At 47.8% G+C, this 18420-nt stretch overlaps 7 protein-coding genes across 7 annotated transcripts; 5 read left to right on the forward strand and 2 right to left on the reverse strand.

Annotated features, from left to right (window-relative positions):
- Positions 1–302: 302 nt before the first annotated feature.
- Positions 303–1640, forward strand: BHQ10_003910 (uncharacterized protein; the record flags this gene model as incomplete). The annotated part of the gene is made up of 3 exons (XM_040876219.1): positions 303–1086; positions 1138–1288; positions 1352–1640. 3 exons carry the CDS (start codon positions 303–305, stop codon positions 1638–1640), a joined length of 1224 nt encoding a protein of 407 aa, XP_040732414.1.
- Positions 1641–2477: 837 nt separating this feature from the next.
- On the forward strand, positions 2478–3664 carry BHQ10_003911 (uncharacterized protein; the record flags this gene model as incomplete). The annotated part of the gene is made up of 3 exons (XM_040876220.1): positions 2478–2905; positions 2956–3352; positions 3407–3664. The coding sequence occupies 3 exons, from the start codon at positions 2478–2480 to the stop codon at positions 3662–3664; spliced, it is 1083 nt and encodes a 360-aa protein (XP_040732415.1).
- A 2222-nt stretch (positions 3665–5886) lies between these two features.
- BHQ10_003912 (uncharacterized protein) lies at positions 5887–7210 on the forward strand (the record flags this gene model as incomplete). Its single annotated transcript, XM_040876221.1, has 2 exons — positions 5887–5890; positions 5949–7210. 2 exons carry the CDS (start codon positions 5887–5889, stop codon positions 7208–7210), a joined length of 1266 nt encoding a protein of 421 aa, XP_040732416.1.
- A 794-nt stretch (positions 7211–8004) lies between these two features.
- On the forward strand, positions 8005–9518 carry BHQ10_003913 (uncharacterized protein; the record flags this gene model as incomplete). The annotated part of the gene is made up of 2 exons (XM_040876222.1): positions 8005–8731; positions 8779–9518. The coding sequence occupies 2 exons, from the start codon at positions 8005–8007 to the stop codon at positions 9516–9518; spliced, it is 1467 nt and encodes a 488-aa protein (XP_040732417.1).
- A 1514-nt stretch (positions 9519–11032) lies between these two features.
- On the forward strand, positions 11033–12810 carry BHQ10_003914 (uncharacterized protein; the record flags this gene model as incomplete). The annotated part of the gene is made up of 3 exons (XM_040876223.1): positions 11033–11065; positions 11127–11815; positions 11868–12810. 3 exons carry the CDS (start codon positions 11033–11035, stop codon positions 12808–12810), a joined length of 1665 nt encoding a protein of 554 aa, XP_040732418.1.
- Positions 12811–13735: 925 nt separating this feature from the next.
- BHQ10_003915 (uncharacterized protein) lies at positions 13736–15675 on the reverse strand (the record flags this gene model as incomplete). The annotated part of the gene is made up of 3 exons (XM_040876224.1): positions 13736–14859; positions 14912–15498; positions 15554–15675. 3 exons carry the CDS (start codon positions 15673–15675, stop codon positions 13736–13738), a joined length of 1833 nt encoding a protein of 610 aa, XP_040732419.1.
- A 254-nt stretch (positions 15676–15929) lies between these two features.
- BHQ10_003916 (uncharacterized protein) lies at positions 15930–17518 on the reverse strand (the record flags this gene model as incomplete). The annotated part of the gene is made up of 2 exons (XM_040876225.1): positions 15930–17357; positions 17423–17518. 2 exons carry the CDS (start codon positions 17516–17518, stop codon positions 15930–15932), a joined length of 1524 nt encoding a protein of 507 aa, XP_040732420.1.
- Positions 17519–18420: the final 902 nt, after the last annotated feature.

Below are 18420 nucleotides of genomic sequence, written 5' to 3' on the forward strand. Positions count from 1 at the left end.
CTCCATCAATAATGCCCATCACTATGGTACAAAGGGGATAGGAGACCTCCACACATGATTCACACAAGACATTCTTACCAATATCAAAAATGATCATGCTGCCTGTAGACACTGGTAGACAATAGTCAAAGCATTGGACGGGCACAAAAGACATAGGGAACCTCTGCTTATACACATCATGAAAGACGGACTTTTCATACAAAATGGATGGGAGGTCTTCCAAAGCCCTCACTTGCAACCATTCATCATCGGTTTCTGTTTTATTGATATTGCTACGCCAAAAGACTGAACATTTCGTACAAATGGATAATCCTGTCTACGCGGTCAAGAATCCGAAGGAATTCAACTTACTATCAGAAAAGATTGGCGTGCGACTTCATGCTGATCTTGACGAAGATGAATTGACGGCGTCCGCTAGTCGATGGGGCCTCAAACATCTACTCGCCTTCCGACTTCTTACACATCCTCCGAAACCCTTTCTGGAGACCCTCACGGGTGAACATAAGCATTGCGCAGTCTGCGGAAATTCGAATTCTGAGGTGCTCGACGACGTTTGGAAGAATGTTCTCACGGCTGATTGCTCCCTGGATTTGAAGGGAAGCAAAGATTCCGAGCTTCTCAAGCGACCAGGAGGGTTTTTTTGGGTTGCACTTGCACGAGCAGCACGCTTGGAGATTTCACTGGAAACAGAATCTGATAATTCCAGGTCCAAAGCTCAAGAGCACCCCGAGCGCGCAAGACGTCCGCCGAATAGAAACGATTACGTCGACCCCACAAAGCTTGTTATAAGCTCTTCACCTCCGTTGTCACAAGCCACCCAAGTTTCTGGATCGTCTCAATCCTCGGGGTCGGAATTTCAAGCTGACCATAACGAAATTGATGAGGACGAGCATGACGCCCGGAGGAGTAAGTCCGAGGATGTGATGCTGCACCTCGTACACAGTTTCATACAGCATGCCCTGAATTTGTGCATCGTGCAGAACTCAGCCCCTGCCACGGAGGTGCGCCCACGAATCGAGCGCAGGAAGTGCACAGCCCGGGTGGGCAATAAGCATACGTTCAGCGCGGTAGACGACGGTGGGATTTGTGAGATGATGCGGGAAAAAGATGTTTGAAAAACGAAGCATTCAACCATAGCTTTATTCGAGACGAAGAAGGCGTTCCAAGCAATGGACATTGACATGAAAACTGGACAGCAMAAGCCAGTCACGTCAAATGAGACTCTGGCCCAATACCTTGGTGAAGCATTAGCCACCTGGAAAATGGGCCATCATCTCCGTGATCAAGAGTATGCTGTCTGTTAATCTTTCCTTTTCAGAGCTCGCATTGCTAACATGATGTTGTTTTCAAGTGTCTATGTTATTGCGGCTACGAACACTTTCATACGATTTATTCGCTTCAAATTTGGGCCTGAATATGCAGAATATATCGACGCTGAGGGCAGGTTGACTCAGGAGACTTTGCTCGATAAACATCCAGACACATTCGCCTACATGAATAGCACAAAGTGGTTCAACCTTCAAACATTCGAGGGTCGAAAGTCTGCCTTGTGTCATACCTTTGCGCTTTTACGGCGGCATGATGCGCGCCAAGGCAATGCTCCCCAAGACCCAAAGGTTTCAAATAAGCGTAGAAGATGACCATACTTCTGACGGATCAATAGGCGTGGAGGGTGATCGTACTTGCAGCGACTTTGTGGAGGGATCGAATCAGAGGACGCGGAGACTGACTATTTTTCAAATGAGTCAATAGACATGGAAGATGAGGCTGATGATGCTTCGGACGGTTGGAAGATGGTTGTCTCACTACTTCTAGATCTTGTACTAAAAAAGGTCCACAAACCCCCCGAATACATCCATCTCACCGAAAATCATGTGCAGAAATTGAGCTATACGTATTATTGAAGTCCGTTCATAACTGCACTTTTGAGCTCAAACCACTCTTAAATCTCTCTAGAAATTAATTTCTTATATGAGACTTTATGGATAGATTTCTTTCGAAGCTTTTGTATTGAATTTGCGTGGTGTACTTAGGACTAAGGATTCATTTAATCTACTTCCTATTTAGGTAATTTAGGGCTGGGGTGTGGATATATTATATCCCCTCAGAAAATACCCTTATCTAGAAATGAAGAGCACTTGAGATAATTACTATAATTTAGAGCGCCACTTAATGCACTATCTGTAGAACTTCTAGAGCATGTTACCAGATTCTCACTGATGATTATCAATCTTTGATACTTACTGTGCCCTAGGTGTGAAATGACGCTAACCTGCAACAGGAAGGTACTGGTGGCACAAAACAGTATACGCAGGCAATTCCCGCTGTGATTATATCAAAACAAATAACAGGTGAGGGTTTCCCAACCAAATGAACTCCTTGTTGTCATGCTTGAAGAGATTTTTAAAGCCCATTTCTGCCACTGTGAAGTGGACTAATTCCCAGTGCTCACAAGCGGTCTGTCTACTGTGAACAAAATGGCCCCCTTACTTCACACCAAGCGGAAAGCTGAAGACGATCTTCAGGCACATTTAGCACAGCGATCGCATCGCGATTGTGTCGACCAGCCTTCAGTAGTTGGGAGAATTGCCGAGGAAGGCTCGCTCAATTTCATCATTCGAAACAATGACCCTCGGCGCCTCTACGTGAGACCCATAGCCTGGACGTCGGAACACTTGCAACTTTTGGATTGTAAGTTTGTATTCGAGAATGTGATTCTGGATAGAGAGGTCAAGCAAGCCTCAACTATTGGTGGGAAAGATAGCTCGTCAAGCCAGCCTATGCGCTTAGGACTGTCCCCGTACGCAAATCATGTGAAAACAAATCTCTTAGAACGAACTGAACCAGAAATCAAAACATGTCTTTGCCAGTCAATCCTCGAGGCTTACAATATACATCCTCAAGGGTCAGTTAACATCTTGCTACGCATTCGAATTGGGTACTAATATCGTATAGATCGAAATACCTTCCGTTTCGCTTCAACCTCCGAAAAATTGCACAACTTCCAACGGAGGGTGTCTTCGCGTCCGGTGCTGGTCCTTCAAGCCTCGCCTACATCTCTTTTGAGACCATCCAAGACATTCGCTATCATCATTTCCGCCGTGTTAAAGGAGCCGCTCATCCCTTCACCGCCAAAGTGCGGCAACGTCTGTGGGACATCGAGTCTCCTCATCTGGCCCGAGATCCATATCTCGTTGCAATTCTCATCGCTCTGGCCCAGGGTCAGAAGCGGGATCAACAGCGCAGGGGGGGAGATACAGATAAGACAAAGCATGTCGCATTGTCAGAGACAAGTAGACTCTCTTGTCAAACTTTGGAATCGAAGTGTCAAGGCATAATTCAGTCGTTCAAGGTATGCCGATATTCTAGCTATTTTGATGATTAATCCCGACTCAAATTCTCAAAGGTACAGGTTCTCGCCGTTTACGGTGCGACAGCGCAGCATTTTTATGTCTACACCGCTATCATTTCGGCGGAGTTCCTTGACAAGTTCGACAAACCATGGCAGTGCTCATCAGAGTGTCCCGTCGTGGTGGAATATCATCGCATTCCTGTTAGGGAGGAACTGTCTCTGGAAATGTTGCATCGTATTCTTTGTCCTGGTTCATGCGAATTCTGCACTGGCAAAGATCCACTGAACCGTTGCCGGAGTCGAGAGCCTTGAGAACGTTGCCTCTGCTACCTGACGCCGACACGTTGAAAATATGACACGGACTATGAAGATTCATTTGCAGAGCTGGCGTTGACTCAAGCACAACAAAAAACTTTCCAAATGATGCGCAGCGTCTCGATATTATGGTTTTTTGGCTGTTTCGATTAAGGGACGAGGTATGGCTCGCGAATATCATAGATTGCTTCATGAGCGGATCAGTTATACATCATGTATCAAGACCGAGTTGGTGTGTTATGGATTTCCTGTTGCAGTCTGAATGACACCACTGTATGATTGTCAGCCCCTTTGGAAAGATTATCAATGGTTTTTTAGGAGCACTGAATCTCGGGAAAGGCCTAGTAAGTAATCCATTATCATCAATGACGGACTTTAGTTAACCAGACTCATTTAGGATTGAAGTTCCATCCTGTTTTTTAGATATTACTAAATAAAATTTAACCATATTTGGCCCAATTGGCAGTTCAGTGTAGGCTCCCGTATTTCGTAGATACATTGGAATCAGTATAAGGTAATTTAGCCTTCATATGCCGTGCAACATTGGCTGTTTTCATACATGAATTGTCCTCTTGTGGCTTKTGCAGCCCATTGCTCGAGCCTCGAGGATCTATGTATGCATGCAAGATCAGTCTGTAGTACAGGAGCTGTTAGCCGTATATTATCGTCCATATATGACGCGAGCTCATTTTGAATACAGAACCAAAAACGGCCAGCTTCGGCTACTCTCATTTCGCAAAAATCCGATTGCGGCTGAATGAAAATGGAAACAAACCAAACAAAAATAGGCAAACACTGAATCACCTACGGTATCTTCGACCTCTTCCACAAAGTCACCGCCGCCTCCTCTAATACGCGCGAGCCTTGAGTTCCCATCTCATCGTAGCATACAAAAGACACCTTCCACTTCGCCCGCAGCAAACTGAATGTGCGCCAAATGCTCGCCGAACGCCTACAATCCGTCCTCGCTTCGGGCCTAGCCGACAGAGTCATCGTCGAAGAATACGAGGGCCACAATATATGGCCAAGTACGAGATTGATCTCCTTGTGTTGGGGTCAGACCCCTGTTGATGTGGCTCAGCGCTCTCAGTACTATCGCATTTGCTGCGATGGACATATGCTTTAGCGTGGTCGTGCGCTGCTTCTCTCTTCCTATCGTCCATAGCCATACAATGTCAAGTCCACGAAAGCTGGAAATGCTGGGCATCCTTTGGCAGGGTGTATTGATCGAGGTCGATCTCTATCTGCTCAGCCCTATGCCGGCGTGATATCGCTGCTCTTTTTCAAGCATGGACGGTGCCTAGGTATATAGATAGACCAGGATAACTGCTGTCTTATCAAAGACTCGCATGTCCATGACCCTGATTGAACGAGAGATGAAGATGGCAGTCCCACCTAGGGCATCATGGTCATCAGAATATGGACTATAGCGCCAGCGCCTAATACGGAGGTCGCGTGGAGCGCATCCACCAAGCCAATCCAAGCAAAGTAAATTGTATGCACAGGCTTTAATAGTAGATTGTATGAAACCCATTGGTCAAGTCAGTATCCATAGTGGGCCTTTGAAGGATCAATCGCGGAATTAAAAGTCTACATAGTAAAATGATTGTATACCCCACCATTTCGCGTTGCTCCAGGTACCTGGAATCCCCCATTCATCTCGACATGACAGTTGAAACACAGCTGTTTCGTTTCTCATGCATGCCTCTACAAGACAAACCTGAGATTCAGCGCATCGTTATCTTCGCAATGTCTTGAAGCTCTATGAGAAGCTTTCGGACCCACTGATAGGCGAGCTACTATCCGAGCTGAACTTTCAACTTCACCCCTTGTCCAATGAATAGTCGTTGTTGGTGTATTTTTACACTCGGACTGACATATCACCTGTAGCATTACGTACGCCATGGCTGTTACTGCACACGCCGTCTTGTATGGTAATTGTAGGTACGGGGGTTCGCTGGAGAATGTCCGGCATGGATGTACCGTGTATTGAGGGAGGTTCGTATGACGAGCATCGTAAGATTAAGTATGGAACCACAGTCCCATCGTGGTGGCCTGAGATTTTAGTATGGAGAACACGGGGACCGGCTAAGGTACCTGTGCGAACCTATTCTTGTCGATTTGTTTTTCATAGTTCTTGCTTGCGTTTGACAACATCGACGGCAAATTTCTCAATAATTATCTGGAGTAAGGTTTTGTTGAGAACGTCTACGCTAATCATGTGTAAGTGTTCATAATCTCTCCGGATATGCGACACCGACACTGACAGACTGCCTCATAGCAACCACCATCGCCGGCTGCCAAAACGATGGCAACTACACGGCTCCAGATGGCCTCAACTTCACCATGTACTGCAACGAAAACATCGCCGCCGCAGCATACAGCACGAGCGCGCCCACCACCAAAATCAACCTAACTCAATGCATGAATACCTGCTCCCAGGAAGATTACTACTGCTATGGCGTCGTCTACCAACCCTCTAACAGCTCGTGTTGGGAACTAACCAACCTGACCGCATCAACTGAGTCGAACCTCGAGACAAACTCGAAAATGGCCGTTGCTCTCGCTGACCCGAATCAGTTGAGTCTCGCTAATACGTCGTGTCCGTATGCAAACAACTCGGTGCAGACGTCGTCGGCTGGTGTTGATTTTACAATTAAATGCTCAATGGCGGTTCCGACGGGCGCTTATTGTCCCTGGTCCTCGGAGTTTTGTCCCACGCACGTTGACACTTTGGATGAGTGCATGGATATCTGCGCTGCTGCACACCCGTTGTGTGAGTCTGCGTCATGGAATCCCGGCATGATTCATGGATATCAGAATTGTTACTTGAAGACTGCCAGCCAGCCTCTGGAAGAGTATGATCTCACTACTCAATCCTACATTCTTCACACCGCCGTCTTGAACCTTCCAACTCTTGCTCAGGGTTGTCCTACCGATAAGAACTATACCAGCACTGCGAACGGCACAGATACCGCATTCACGATTTCCTGCGGTCAACAGGCTACTAGCGCCACGAATCTCACATTCTCGCACCAGCCGAATATCACAGCGTGTATGGACAGCTGTGCTTCGTACAGCGACTCGCCGTCATGTGAAGCAGTCGTCTTTGATCCCAGTATGGCAATCGGCTATGACAATTGTCAACTGCTGAACTCTGTTACTTTGGTCCAGGACACATCCAACGTAAACTACGCCTCAATCTCCAGCTCCAACTCTTCCGATGCTTCTGGAGTTTCCTCTTCTTCGTCAGGTCATAGCAGCAGCAAAGCTTGGATTGCTGGTCCCGTCATTGGCGGTATTGTCGCTATCGCGCTCGTCGCGCTGATTCTTTGGTGGTGGTGCCGACGGAAGAAGAGCAGCGCCCAGACAGCGGCAGCAGCCTCGACGCCGGCGTATATCACTGCTCCTCAGGCCGAATATGTGCCATCTAGACAGCAACAGGGGGCTACGGAGTTGCCGCCAAAGTCGCCAGTTGACCGCCCTGCTTTGCATGAAATGTCAGCTGCAGAGGGGAGGGTGGTGCATGAGATGGATGCCTGAGTGATTTGGCCGTTACATAATGATTCCCTTTGATTCTTGATTGCATTAATTGTATATAACACCGTTGTATGTTATGAGTATGTCTGTATGTATGATTAATTCAAAGAATTTTATTCATTCCTTCTTTACCTTGTCGAGTACAGCCCTTACAGCGATGCAATGGTGACATAAATATGTTCGGATAGAATCGGTTGGAACATTGATTTGGACTTCTAAGATTGGAGAATATAGGGTTTGGTGGAAGACAAAGACCAAGGACAGGCAGGGTAGATTAGCAGGCAGGAAGATAGTGACAGTGAAGGGAGAAGGGAGAGGGTAAGGGAAAGTAAAAGGAAAAGGCGAATGGAAAAAAAAAAGGGGGGGGGATGGAAGGACTGGATGACAACAGTAATCCTAGTTATAGTAAACAATAACTTCAGGGATATTCAAAAAAGAGAGCCCTTGATGGTGGAGCAAGGTAAGCGCCAGGATGAAGCTGTCGTCAAACATGATCARACCCTTCGATCGAGTACAGTCACATGACAGCGACGAAAGCGGCCAGGCTTGGCAGCGCTGCGGGCAGTGAGTGGCCAGCTCTGAGACCATCTCCGCCTCAGTCAGTCATCAGCCCATGCATTTGCCTTCTGCCTATATCTCCTCCATCTCCTCCCTCTTCTTCATATACCCATACTCAATCATCACGATTGCAGCGTCTGTGTCATCGTTTCGACGTTACTGTGTCCATTTCAAAGCGACCCGAGTCACCTCTGCTGTGCCTGACCTTTGTCCCTCCGACCGCTCTTAATGCAGCAGTAATGCCCCCGCCCGATCCGGCCCTGTTGACGCCGGCCATGGCGTCACCGACCGGCTTCACAACATCGCTTCTTAGGCTCACTCAGACCGATATCAACATGAAAATAGCCCAATTCACGCAGCAAGCAACGTCGACTGGCCCATCGTCGAACTCAGATGTCATGGCCGAAGTCGCCGCCTTCTCGGGGTCGACCGGGAGAGGCATCCTGATAGGCATCCTTTCGGCTTTGGGCTCTGCCGGAGTCGCAATCGTTGTGCTTACGATCATTGTGTTTTTTAAATATACTCGACGCGGACGAATCCTGCTTGATCGTATAGGAAGACCGGGCGAGTTTGATGATGAAGAGGCATTTGCTCGCGAGGAGGCCGAAGCCTTGGAGACGATGGACGATCTTCCTCGGGCGGAATACCTTCGAGCCAAGGCTTTCATCCAGGCAAACCCGCCAGAAACTATGCAGACCGATATATCGTTGTCGCAATTCCTCGCAATACAAGAGAAAGGAGTATCGGCTTGGGAATTTGAGCCAGAGTTGGAAATCGCCAACTGCTTCGTCGAGGGGCGAACGGAGATTGAGTTTTTCGATTCGGAATGCAGCGTTCAGACCAACCTACCAGTGCCTAAGCAGAACGAAGTTTATTACTGGGAAGCGAAGATATATGACAAACCGGAGTCGACCTTGATCAGCATCGGAATGACTACGAAACCATATCCATTGTTCAGGCTACCAGGTATGTATTTTCATATCTATGTTCAAGGTTCAGGCTAATTTTTGCAGGATATCACAAAGCTTCAATCGCATATTTATCAACCGGACATCGGAGGTATAATCAGCCATTCAAAGCTCCAAATTACGGCCCAGAATATACTCAGGGCGATGTCATCGGGGTCGGATATCGCCCGCGATCGGGGACACTATTTTTCACTCGCAATGGCAAGAAATTGGAAGATGTTGTACATGGTCTCAAATCGCCCAATTTCTTCCCAACAGTCGGCGCAAACGGACCATGCACAGTCCATGTGAATTTTGGACAGATGGGATTTGTGTTCATCGAGGCTAACGTCAAGAAATGGGGCTTGGCTCCCATGACCGGCAGCCTTGCGCCTCCGCCTCCCTATGGCAGCGAGCAAGGAAGCATCCTTCTTGAGTCCGGTCGTGAAACCACTGCCCCTGTCCGCGGCTATCTTGATGCTGGATTCCGAGGATCGCGGCTACCTGCACCGACTAGCCCCGGTCCTATCCGGTCCCCAACCGACATCTCTCTTGCCCAACTAGCACATATACCGTCGCACGAGGACTTTGGAGAGGGTTCCAGCCGTGTCAACGTGGGCGGCGCAGAGGACGGCTTGTACATTACTGCGGCAAGTCCGCCTCCGGATTATTCAAGTCCAGCGTCCAGCCGAAATAGCTTCAGCTCGGATCACGAGGCCGAAGATGGTGGTCATCCGCCCGGATATACCGCCGTGGCGGCCGACGAAGAGACCCCGGAATATCACAGCCGTCAGGACGAACGATGACCAGCTGATATTTACTGTCCCCTCTACTTTCTGTCTATCTTTCATTGCATGTCACGACTGATCAGTCGTTTCTCGATCGTTTCCTCTTTCTCTTATATCCTGGGGTCACGTTACGATTCCTAAAATTAGCGGTCATGGATGGCGTCTTGTTTCCTTTGGAGCCCTGGATTTTGTACTGATTATACGTTTCTTGACTTGGTTTGGGCCGGAAGGATGACTTATGGATACGTTGGGTCTGGTTCATTGGATTTCCCCCCTGTGTTTTCTTTTCTTTTCCATCTAGAAGATTCCCCATCTCTTTTTATCAGCTTGACGGTTCGTCAAGACATGATCGCATTCGTTCAAGCGTGACTTTGCTAGTTATCACAAGTCTGCTTATAAGCACAGCTATATGGCATATATATCTATCTCTCTATATATTCTCTATATATACATTGGCTGAAGAATGTCTTATCTAAAGACTCAGTGAAATACGTAGTTCACGAGATCTTATCACGAGATGGAATACGCTAATCCGCGTCTGGCTAGCCATCCTAGCTCTGATTGGCCGGTCAGATGTGCTCCTACGTAAATGATCCATCTTCTCCATATGGGGAATGCCTCTCCATTCGATCCAGTCGAGTACATTCTGATCATTCTGGAATACGGAGTACGCACTGCAACTTATACTTTCGAAGGATTTCGTTTGTTTGTACAGCCACAGCCACCAAGTCAGCCTGCACCCAAGGCTTCTTTCATTGTTCCAGAATATTGCCCTTCTCGGAATAGACTTCGAGCTGTTCACGTCCTCGGACTTTTGCCACTTTCTTTCTTTTCTTTGACCTCTTTTTTTTTTCCCCTTCTTTTGCTCTGACTATTGCCAATTGACTGCCTCGTCTTGCCTAAAAATCGGAGTGGCATATCGAAAAACTTTGTTCGGATTTGTGTGTCTTTTCTCCGGGGGTTTTGTTGCTTGCTTAGCGTCAAGCCTTGTTCGTACTTGTACACTGATGTAGTGGACGATGTCACGACTGGACACAGTGAGCGATTGAGGCAGTATTTTTACTCGGCTCGTCTTTTGCTCTTTCCAGTACTTTCAGTTCATGTCTGTTCGTCATTGGGACACCAAACTCTGAGAGCATCCAAATTGTTTGTGCGACCAGCCGGCCACCACGGTACCAACTATTTTTTGACATACACCCTGGTCCAACACCACTGATCCTGTTACTGCCAACGTCTCAACCAGCATATGCATGCATGCAAATCAGCAACGCATATGTATATCTGCCAATCGCCCAAGCACGGTGATTGTCGGTTTTTGACCTTTTTGGCCCCGCACATTTACCATCCTTTGCAACATTGCGTCCCGTTCTAGCAGAAGACGAACCCCAATCAGAATTCAGGCCTCAGATTAGCTAGAGGGTTGACTGGTCATCCCGAATTGGAAGATTTTAGCGACGGCGCTCTCTTGTTTATTATATATTGTGTCTGATACGTGGAACAAGCGGAGACGCATTCTGATATATTTCATGGAGATGGATGATCCGGCTTTTCAGGTTATTGTTCTGGTATGTCTTACCATCTTCTTGGCCCAATATACTTTGAATTTCAGAGACTAATCTATCATAGGGCCCGACTGGAGGGCCAAAAGAGGACGCTGTCACAGGACTTTTGGTCCGGTCAACTTCAACAACTTGGTCCAAGAGCTCCGTCGTTGCGGTAGATGCAGGCACACTTCTTGCTGGTATTGTCCGCATTCTGGACCAGACTCTCGCCATCGATGAAGAGGGTAGAGCAGTCGTGAATGATGGACCATTTGTAGGATTGCAGCTGCCTCACAAAACGTCGCACGCAAACGCTGCTTACATCTTTCGCGAGGTGATTGCCTCGGTTCTGATTACGCATCCTCATTTGGACCATGTTTCTGGGCTGGCCATTAATACGCCCATTGTCGAGGCAAGTAATGGACCCAAAACAGTCGCGGGTCTTCCATCTGCGATTTCGGCAATGAAATATCACATGTTCAATGATATAATTTGGCCGAATTTGTCTGATGAAGATGGTGGTGCTGGTTTGATCACATACCAACGACTCGTTGAAGGTGGAAATCCGCGTTTTGGGCGTGGAGAGAGTCGGGGTTATGTGCGCGCATGTGATGGTCTTGTCACGAAGTGTCTCAGTGTGAGCCACGGTCGGTGCAAGCAGCCGTATGATGCAGAGTCTGGAAGGCATCATCGGATTGGCAGTTCTGTATTTGGACCTGATCAAATGGTCATGTCCAGCGCTCGAAACTTGTCAATTGATCAATCCGATGGAGCGTAAGTCATTCATTTTCCCGGAAAATTTATAGTTGTGCTAATGCTTTGGTAGTATGTACTCACCAGCACGTTCTCCACACATTGGATCAGGCTTAAGAGCCACCCCGTCCAAAGACACCACCAACTGGGGCGTCGTAGAAAGCTCAGCCTTTTTCATCCGAGACGACAACACCGACAAAGAGATCATCATTTTTGGCGACATTGAGCCGGATTCAATATCCTTGGAGCCTCGAAATAAGCGTGTATGGGAGATCGCTGCTCCGAAGATAGTAAGTGGTTCACTACGGGCTATTTTCATCGAATGCTCCTACAACGACGCAGTCGACGACGAGACTCTTTATGGCCACTTGTGCCCTCGCCATCTAATTGCAGAACTGAAAGTACTCGCGAGCAAAGTCGAAGAAGCGAGACCCGACAAGCACCAAGAGAAGGATCAAAGACGGCGAGGTCGATCTAGTAAACGCAAAAGGAAAGACTCTGATACAGCAGATTATGCGCGCGAACAGCCCGTGAGTCCGCATTCAACGCGCCAAGTTACGACTCATCTCGCGAAACCGAGAGACAACAATGGCGACGTAAATGTTAAGTCGCCCATGTCAGGTAGTCGTGCCAGAGCATCAACGCAAACACCGGATGTTGTCAAAAACGATGGCGACGATGACAACAACGACGCACTTATGACAGATCGACCGCAATCGCGCCGCTCGAATGCTCAAAAATTAAGACCCGTTGGTATTGACGACGATCCGGGAGATGACACCGAAAAGGATGACGAAACGGCCCTCTCAAGACCGAGCGTGCAATTGACAGACTCGGAAACCGGATCGCCGCCCTTGGCAGGTTTCAAAGTTTTTATTATTCATGTCAAAGACACGTTGATGGATGGTCCGCATCCGAGTGAGCGGATACTACAGGAGTTGCGTGCACAGAGTGAGGAGGCCGGGCTTGGCTGTGAGTTTCATGTACCATTTCAAGGGGAAGGGATTCTCATTTAGTCTTTGTTTTCATTATTCTGTTATGCTTTATAGATGGAATTGTTGGAGTTGTGAGACATCAGGCGGCAACGTCTTTATTCGGGGTTATAGAGGGTGGTGTTGGATTTGTTTGTTTGGGCAGCTTGTTCGATTATGATTGTAGGAGTTAACTGTTGTAGTCAGCTACTAAATCATTTGATTCTTCTTCTCTTGAATCTCTGGGAACAGGTCTGCATTTGGATGGTAATTACACGCATCTGTCTCCTCTGTGAGTGAAGCATTTTCTGACTGGGCCACGCAAGCAAGACGATACAACCTAGCAGAATTTCTATCTTGAAAAGCCTTCAGTCAACCATCTGGATAATAGCTATTCCATCTAATCTAAAGCACTGGGTACGAGCCCACAATGGATCAGTTACCTATTCCAGACCATTGCAAGAGACATCAAATGTAGTTCCACCCCATGAATAGTATCTTATGACCGATAAGACTTTGCCGGATTTCCGCGGCGTTTAGGTTTCGATCAAATACAGGTTATTACAATGCTTGACGACAAGGACAAGATAGCAATGGCCGAAAGTATCATACAAGAATGGTTTCACTTTGGCGCCTTACATCTGCACTCTGAAATTTCGCAGGTTCCAATTGACCTAGACCGCTACATCAGTATTGACGAAAGTAGCAAGCTTACAGTTGTCTCATCTTATTAGCTTGAAGATTTTGCAGCACGGTCCGCCAACGAGATGAACCAGTATGTGGACTAGGCAGTAGCAGTAGTAGTAGTAGTAGTAGTAGTAGTAGTAGTAGTAGTAGTAGTAGTAGTAGTAGTAGTAGTAGTAGTAGTAGTAGTAGTAGTCATGCGCCCAGCACAGAGGATATATCACCAGATTGTTATTACACTGAACTATATCTATAAGAAATCAGCTTTTGAAAGACTTGCAAGCAGCTACAACTTGCTATTATTCGAGCCACTCATCTTCGCCTCCGCTTCTCCAATAACATCCACCCACGCCACATCCTCTCTTCCCTTTTGCTCAACGACCGGCGTCCTCAACCGCCCCTCAGCTCCTAACAATCCTGTATCCGTAGTATCCCTCACGAACCTCAGTAAACTTTCTTCACAACCCCATTCCCCCATCGCCATCACACCAACCGGTATACCAGAACCATCAACATACCCCGCTGGAAAACTTATAGCCGGACAACCGGTAAAATTCGCCAGCCAGACATACTCCATACTGCGCGTGGAGGTCAACGCATCCATGATTCCATGTGACAAATCCTTATCTCCACCTTTGATTTCGCATCCTGGTATAGGCACAGTGGGGGTCAGAATCAATAAACCTGGATGCGTAGTGAATAGATGCGATAGATGAGACATGAGTAGGCTCCGCAGCTTTTGAGCGGCGATATAATCTGTGCCGGTAGATTTGCTGCCGCTGACGCTGATGAGTACTTTGGTATGAGGTAGTAAAGAGGTTACATCTGATGATGGTATTCCAGCGGCGAGTTCGGCGAGGATTGTAAGGGCGTGCGCTTGTTGGCCTTCAGGGAGATAGGGGATTTCAATGTCGATGGTGTTGTAGCCCTTGACGTTTTGGAGGTGCTGGATGGTTTGATCGAAGATTTTGCGGACCGAGGGTTCAGAGCGGTCGATCCATGGACGGAATATGCCGATTATCTTGCTACCGGGGTCAGAACGAATTTCGGCAAGCGGGTTGGGGAATCCGGATGCGATGCTGTCGGCTTCGATGGAAGGGGGGGCAGCCATGAGTCGGTATGCAAGGGTGAGATCATCGATGCTAGAAGCCATGGGTCCATAGACGCCTACACTAGGCGCTAGTGATGGTGTAGGCGCAGCAGAGATGCGTCCATGGGTCGTTTTGAGGCCGTATACACCACAGTATGAAGATGGGATTCGGATAGAGCCTCCCCCGTCGGCACCAAGAGCAATCGGAACAAGACCTGTAGAGAGAGCGTAACCTGATCCTCCAGATGAACCGCCGCAGTAGTAGTTGCGATTATATGGATTGCGTGGGGTTCCTGAATTTGGATTATTGTTCGTTGTGTCTGACATTATCAGCTTCGGGTTTTGTGTTTATCTATCTAGGTGATCACTTACCAATTCCAATCTCATGCATAGTTGTCTTCCCAATGATAATAGCCCCAGCCTCCTCCCACTTCTCAACACACCAAGAAGTTACATCAAACCCATGCGAGAAGTCAAGCTTACTACCAAGTGTCCTCTTATAACCCTTTAGGTGGACCTCATCCTTAACAGCAACAGGGACACCATCTAGCGGGCCGAAGGGCTTGCCTTCTCTATACCGCTTCGTTGATGCCGCAGCCGCAGCTCTGACAATATCAACTTTGGATTCCAAAAATCCAATAGCAGATTTCCCCGGTGGGTGGGTATCTTTTTGGATCATGGGCAGCAACGTCTCAGCGACGATTGTGGGAGTCAATTCTCCGGATAAATAGCGCTGGTGGTAATCTGCCGAGGTCCAGAAGCCTGAAGCGCTAGATCCGCGCTGTTCTTGAGGAGCCGGGAGCGAAGCCAGCAGTGGTGTCGACTCGTTGCTCACTATAGGCCATACTGTAGGATCAAATCGCGGCGGATAGGAGTTGAGTATGTTTTCTGCTTTTCGGAAAGTGGTTAGGCCGCTGCTGTGCCATAGATGATTTTGGAGGAATGCTAAATGATGGATGCTAAGCTATTGGTTAACAGACTGTTTTGGGTCAGGTGCTGCAATAGTGAACATACACGGTTGCGCCAATGCTTAATGACTGTCCTCGGAGGACTGGCAAAGCGAGGTCCTCTTTCTTGTATGGTTCGTCGGGCCCTTTGCGAGCTGCCGGATAGTTCTGAAAACGAGGATTATCCATTTTCGGTTGGGAATTTACTGTATACGAATAATTGTGAGGCGTGTTGGTGTGGGAAAGAAAGCAAGACGTCGAGATTGGATTATCGGAGAGGGCAATCACATGCGAATCTCCAAGCTCGCGCGTTCAGCCAATCGGCTTTCGCTGTCACCGTTTGGCTTATTTTGCGGGGAAATCTAGACCTTTATAATTATGATTAAGAGATTATTGGAGGAATGTATCTTAAGTTTAGCACAATTTTATATATGCAGTAACCACTATATCTTCAACTTCAGCCCCGACACCTGCAAGCCCAAAGCAAAAGCAGTGACTAAAACCATATAAGCAATCAGAATAGCCATCGACTGCCATGCATTGGCGTCCAGAGTATTGAACGACAAATTCACAGCCCCGGTAAGCAAGTTCGCAACCAGGAAAACAGCCAACCCATTATTGTTAAATGCCGCCATGATTGGACTTGTTGCGAATTTACTCTTCTCTGCCTCTGTCTCTCTGTCAATGACCTTGTGCACGGTCGGGAAAAGTAATGTTTCTATGAGACAGAATAGAAAGATCTGCGCATTGTTGAATGCAGATACCCAGAACACATAAGGCATATTTGCCAAGCGACGGGATACAGGAATACGGGCACCGTATCCCATGGCTGGCGTGGAGTTAAATATGAAGAGCACTGTCCAGCCAATAGCCGTGATGGCTAGCGATATCAGCACACGTCTCCTAGCTTGTTGTGCTGAAGCGGGTTTGTTGTCGGCCGTGCCTCGAGGAATAATTCGCAGGCCACTAGCACGACCAGCCAGGAAAATGGCGAGGTATCCGATGAAGGAGAATACACCTTCACGGTTTTTAGAAAGTAGGTCGGGACCACGCGGCGAGATCAGAATGTAAGCTTTCAAGTCCGTAGATTCCAATGCGACTTGATAAACCGTGGTCGTAAGCAGAGCCAAGATCTCGTATGACGGGATGATGGAGTACAATGAGTGGAAAATTTCCACGAAGGGAGGCAGAAAGCCAAGCGTAAAGAAGAAATTCCAGTGTACGCCATACTCTGTTACATGCTCGGCATAATCAAGACCCTTGACGCTATACAGGCGTATCAAGCCTAATAATAGTAGAGGTATGGAGTGTCGAGATGCAGCTGCCAATCTCCGAAAAATATTCGACTGTTGAAATGCTCCCGCAGCTTGATCTTTGAGAATGGACCTGGCAGACACGACGCCAGCTGAGAAGACGAAGGATCCAACCCCCAAATCCATAAGCGACGTACCCCAATTCTCGACTTTGGCGAATCGGCGAGGAAAAATTGGAAAGTCCACCGCCAGAATGGCGCTGCACGTTACCACCATCATTGCGGCTCGATAAGTGGTGAGAAATGGATGTACCGGAGAGGATTCCGGGCCTTTCTTTCCCTTGTCCGACTTGCTTGAACCGACCGCATTCTGGTGTTGGTTCGGCCGCGAGGGCTTCGCTTGTTTTTGTCGTGGACGGGCTGACCACGAATTCAAGAGGATAAGAACGACCGGGGTAAGGAGAAGTAAATTGAGCAGGAGAGGAGAGGCCGAGTATATCGTGGTCGAAAACAGAATGGCGCCGACATTGAGAAGGAAATCGACAAAAAGCGCCGCAGGAGTATAGGGTGTAAAAAAAGAGAGGCGCGACTGCAGGGTTGCCCATAGTAGTGCCGACACCTAAAATGATCTTTTGTGAGCTATGTGAGGAGATCTTTGCAAACAAGTGTTGAGCGTCAACATACCGACGCCACGAGAGCAACTGCGTTGATCTCGTTGATATCTCCACCGGAGAGGTCTGACACGAAAGCCTCTTTACGGGCTTTGTAGTCTTGCTCCATGTTAAATATTCGACCCCTCGGTCCTGTCTAGATTATTGTATGAAGCTGTGCGTCGAAAGAAGGATACATGACGTGGGAGATGCCAGGTGTTGCCGAAAATAAAGCTTGGTCAGGCGCGCCCGCCGATTGGCTCTTGCCTTCCACCCGACAACCTCACTTCTAAGTTCTAACTTCTTGTTTTACTCCTTCCAGTCATTCCAAGGAACATGAAAAGAGTCAATTATTTGCAAACAAATAACACTGACCAAAATTCTGCTTTATCTTTACTGCAACTATGAGCGTTGTTTCGAAGCGTGCTTCCTGCGTTTTCTCAACGGGGTATTCGATCGTCTTAAATTGACGAAGCACGCCAAACAACCCTACATCAGTTCACGAGATACGATCTCTTGATTAGCTCTATGATGTCCGTTACATACTACCTGGGCCTAGCCAATAGAAGCTACTCATTGCACTGCCAGGCTACCAGACACGCCAAAACATGCGCCTTGCGTTGCCCTTGTTGGATAATGGGAAAGTGCCCTGTGCACTTAGGAAGAAAGACGATGATATTTGACTACGGTCGCACTACGCCGATCAAGCAGCCAAGATAAGTTGCAATAGCCACGACCATGTTGTCGCGAGTCACTATAGCAGATATCTCCAAGGTCGTGTTCTTACGCGGCGCATCGAATGGCGACGTCAATGCTGGTTCCCTAAGAAAATCAGGAAGCGAGGTCTAGCAGTGCTCTCGATAATAGAATCGGCATACAGGCCTTTTTTCACACCTCCCTTGCGGTTCGGTTATATCCTTTGACAATGTTCAAGCTATTCGCCAAGGAACCGGCATCGAGGCTATCGTTCCTGATTCTACCACGACTATGCGCTCAACTTACCTCAGTTCAACTCGTTCGAGTGGCGAAAAA

Source organism: Talaromyces amestolkiae (assembly GCF_001896365.1).
Source record: "Talaromyces amestolkiae strain CIB chromosome Unknown scaffold6.1, whole genome shotgun sequence".
Taxonomy (NCBI): domain Eukaryota; kingdom Fungi; phylum Ascomycota; class Eurotiomycetes; order Eurotiales; family Trichocomaceae; genus Talaromyces; species Talaromyces amestolkiae.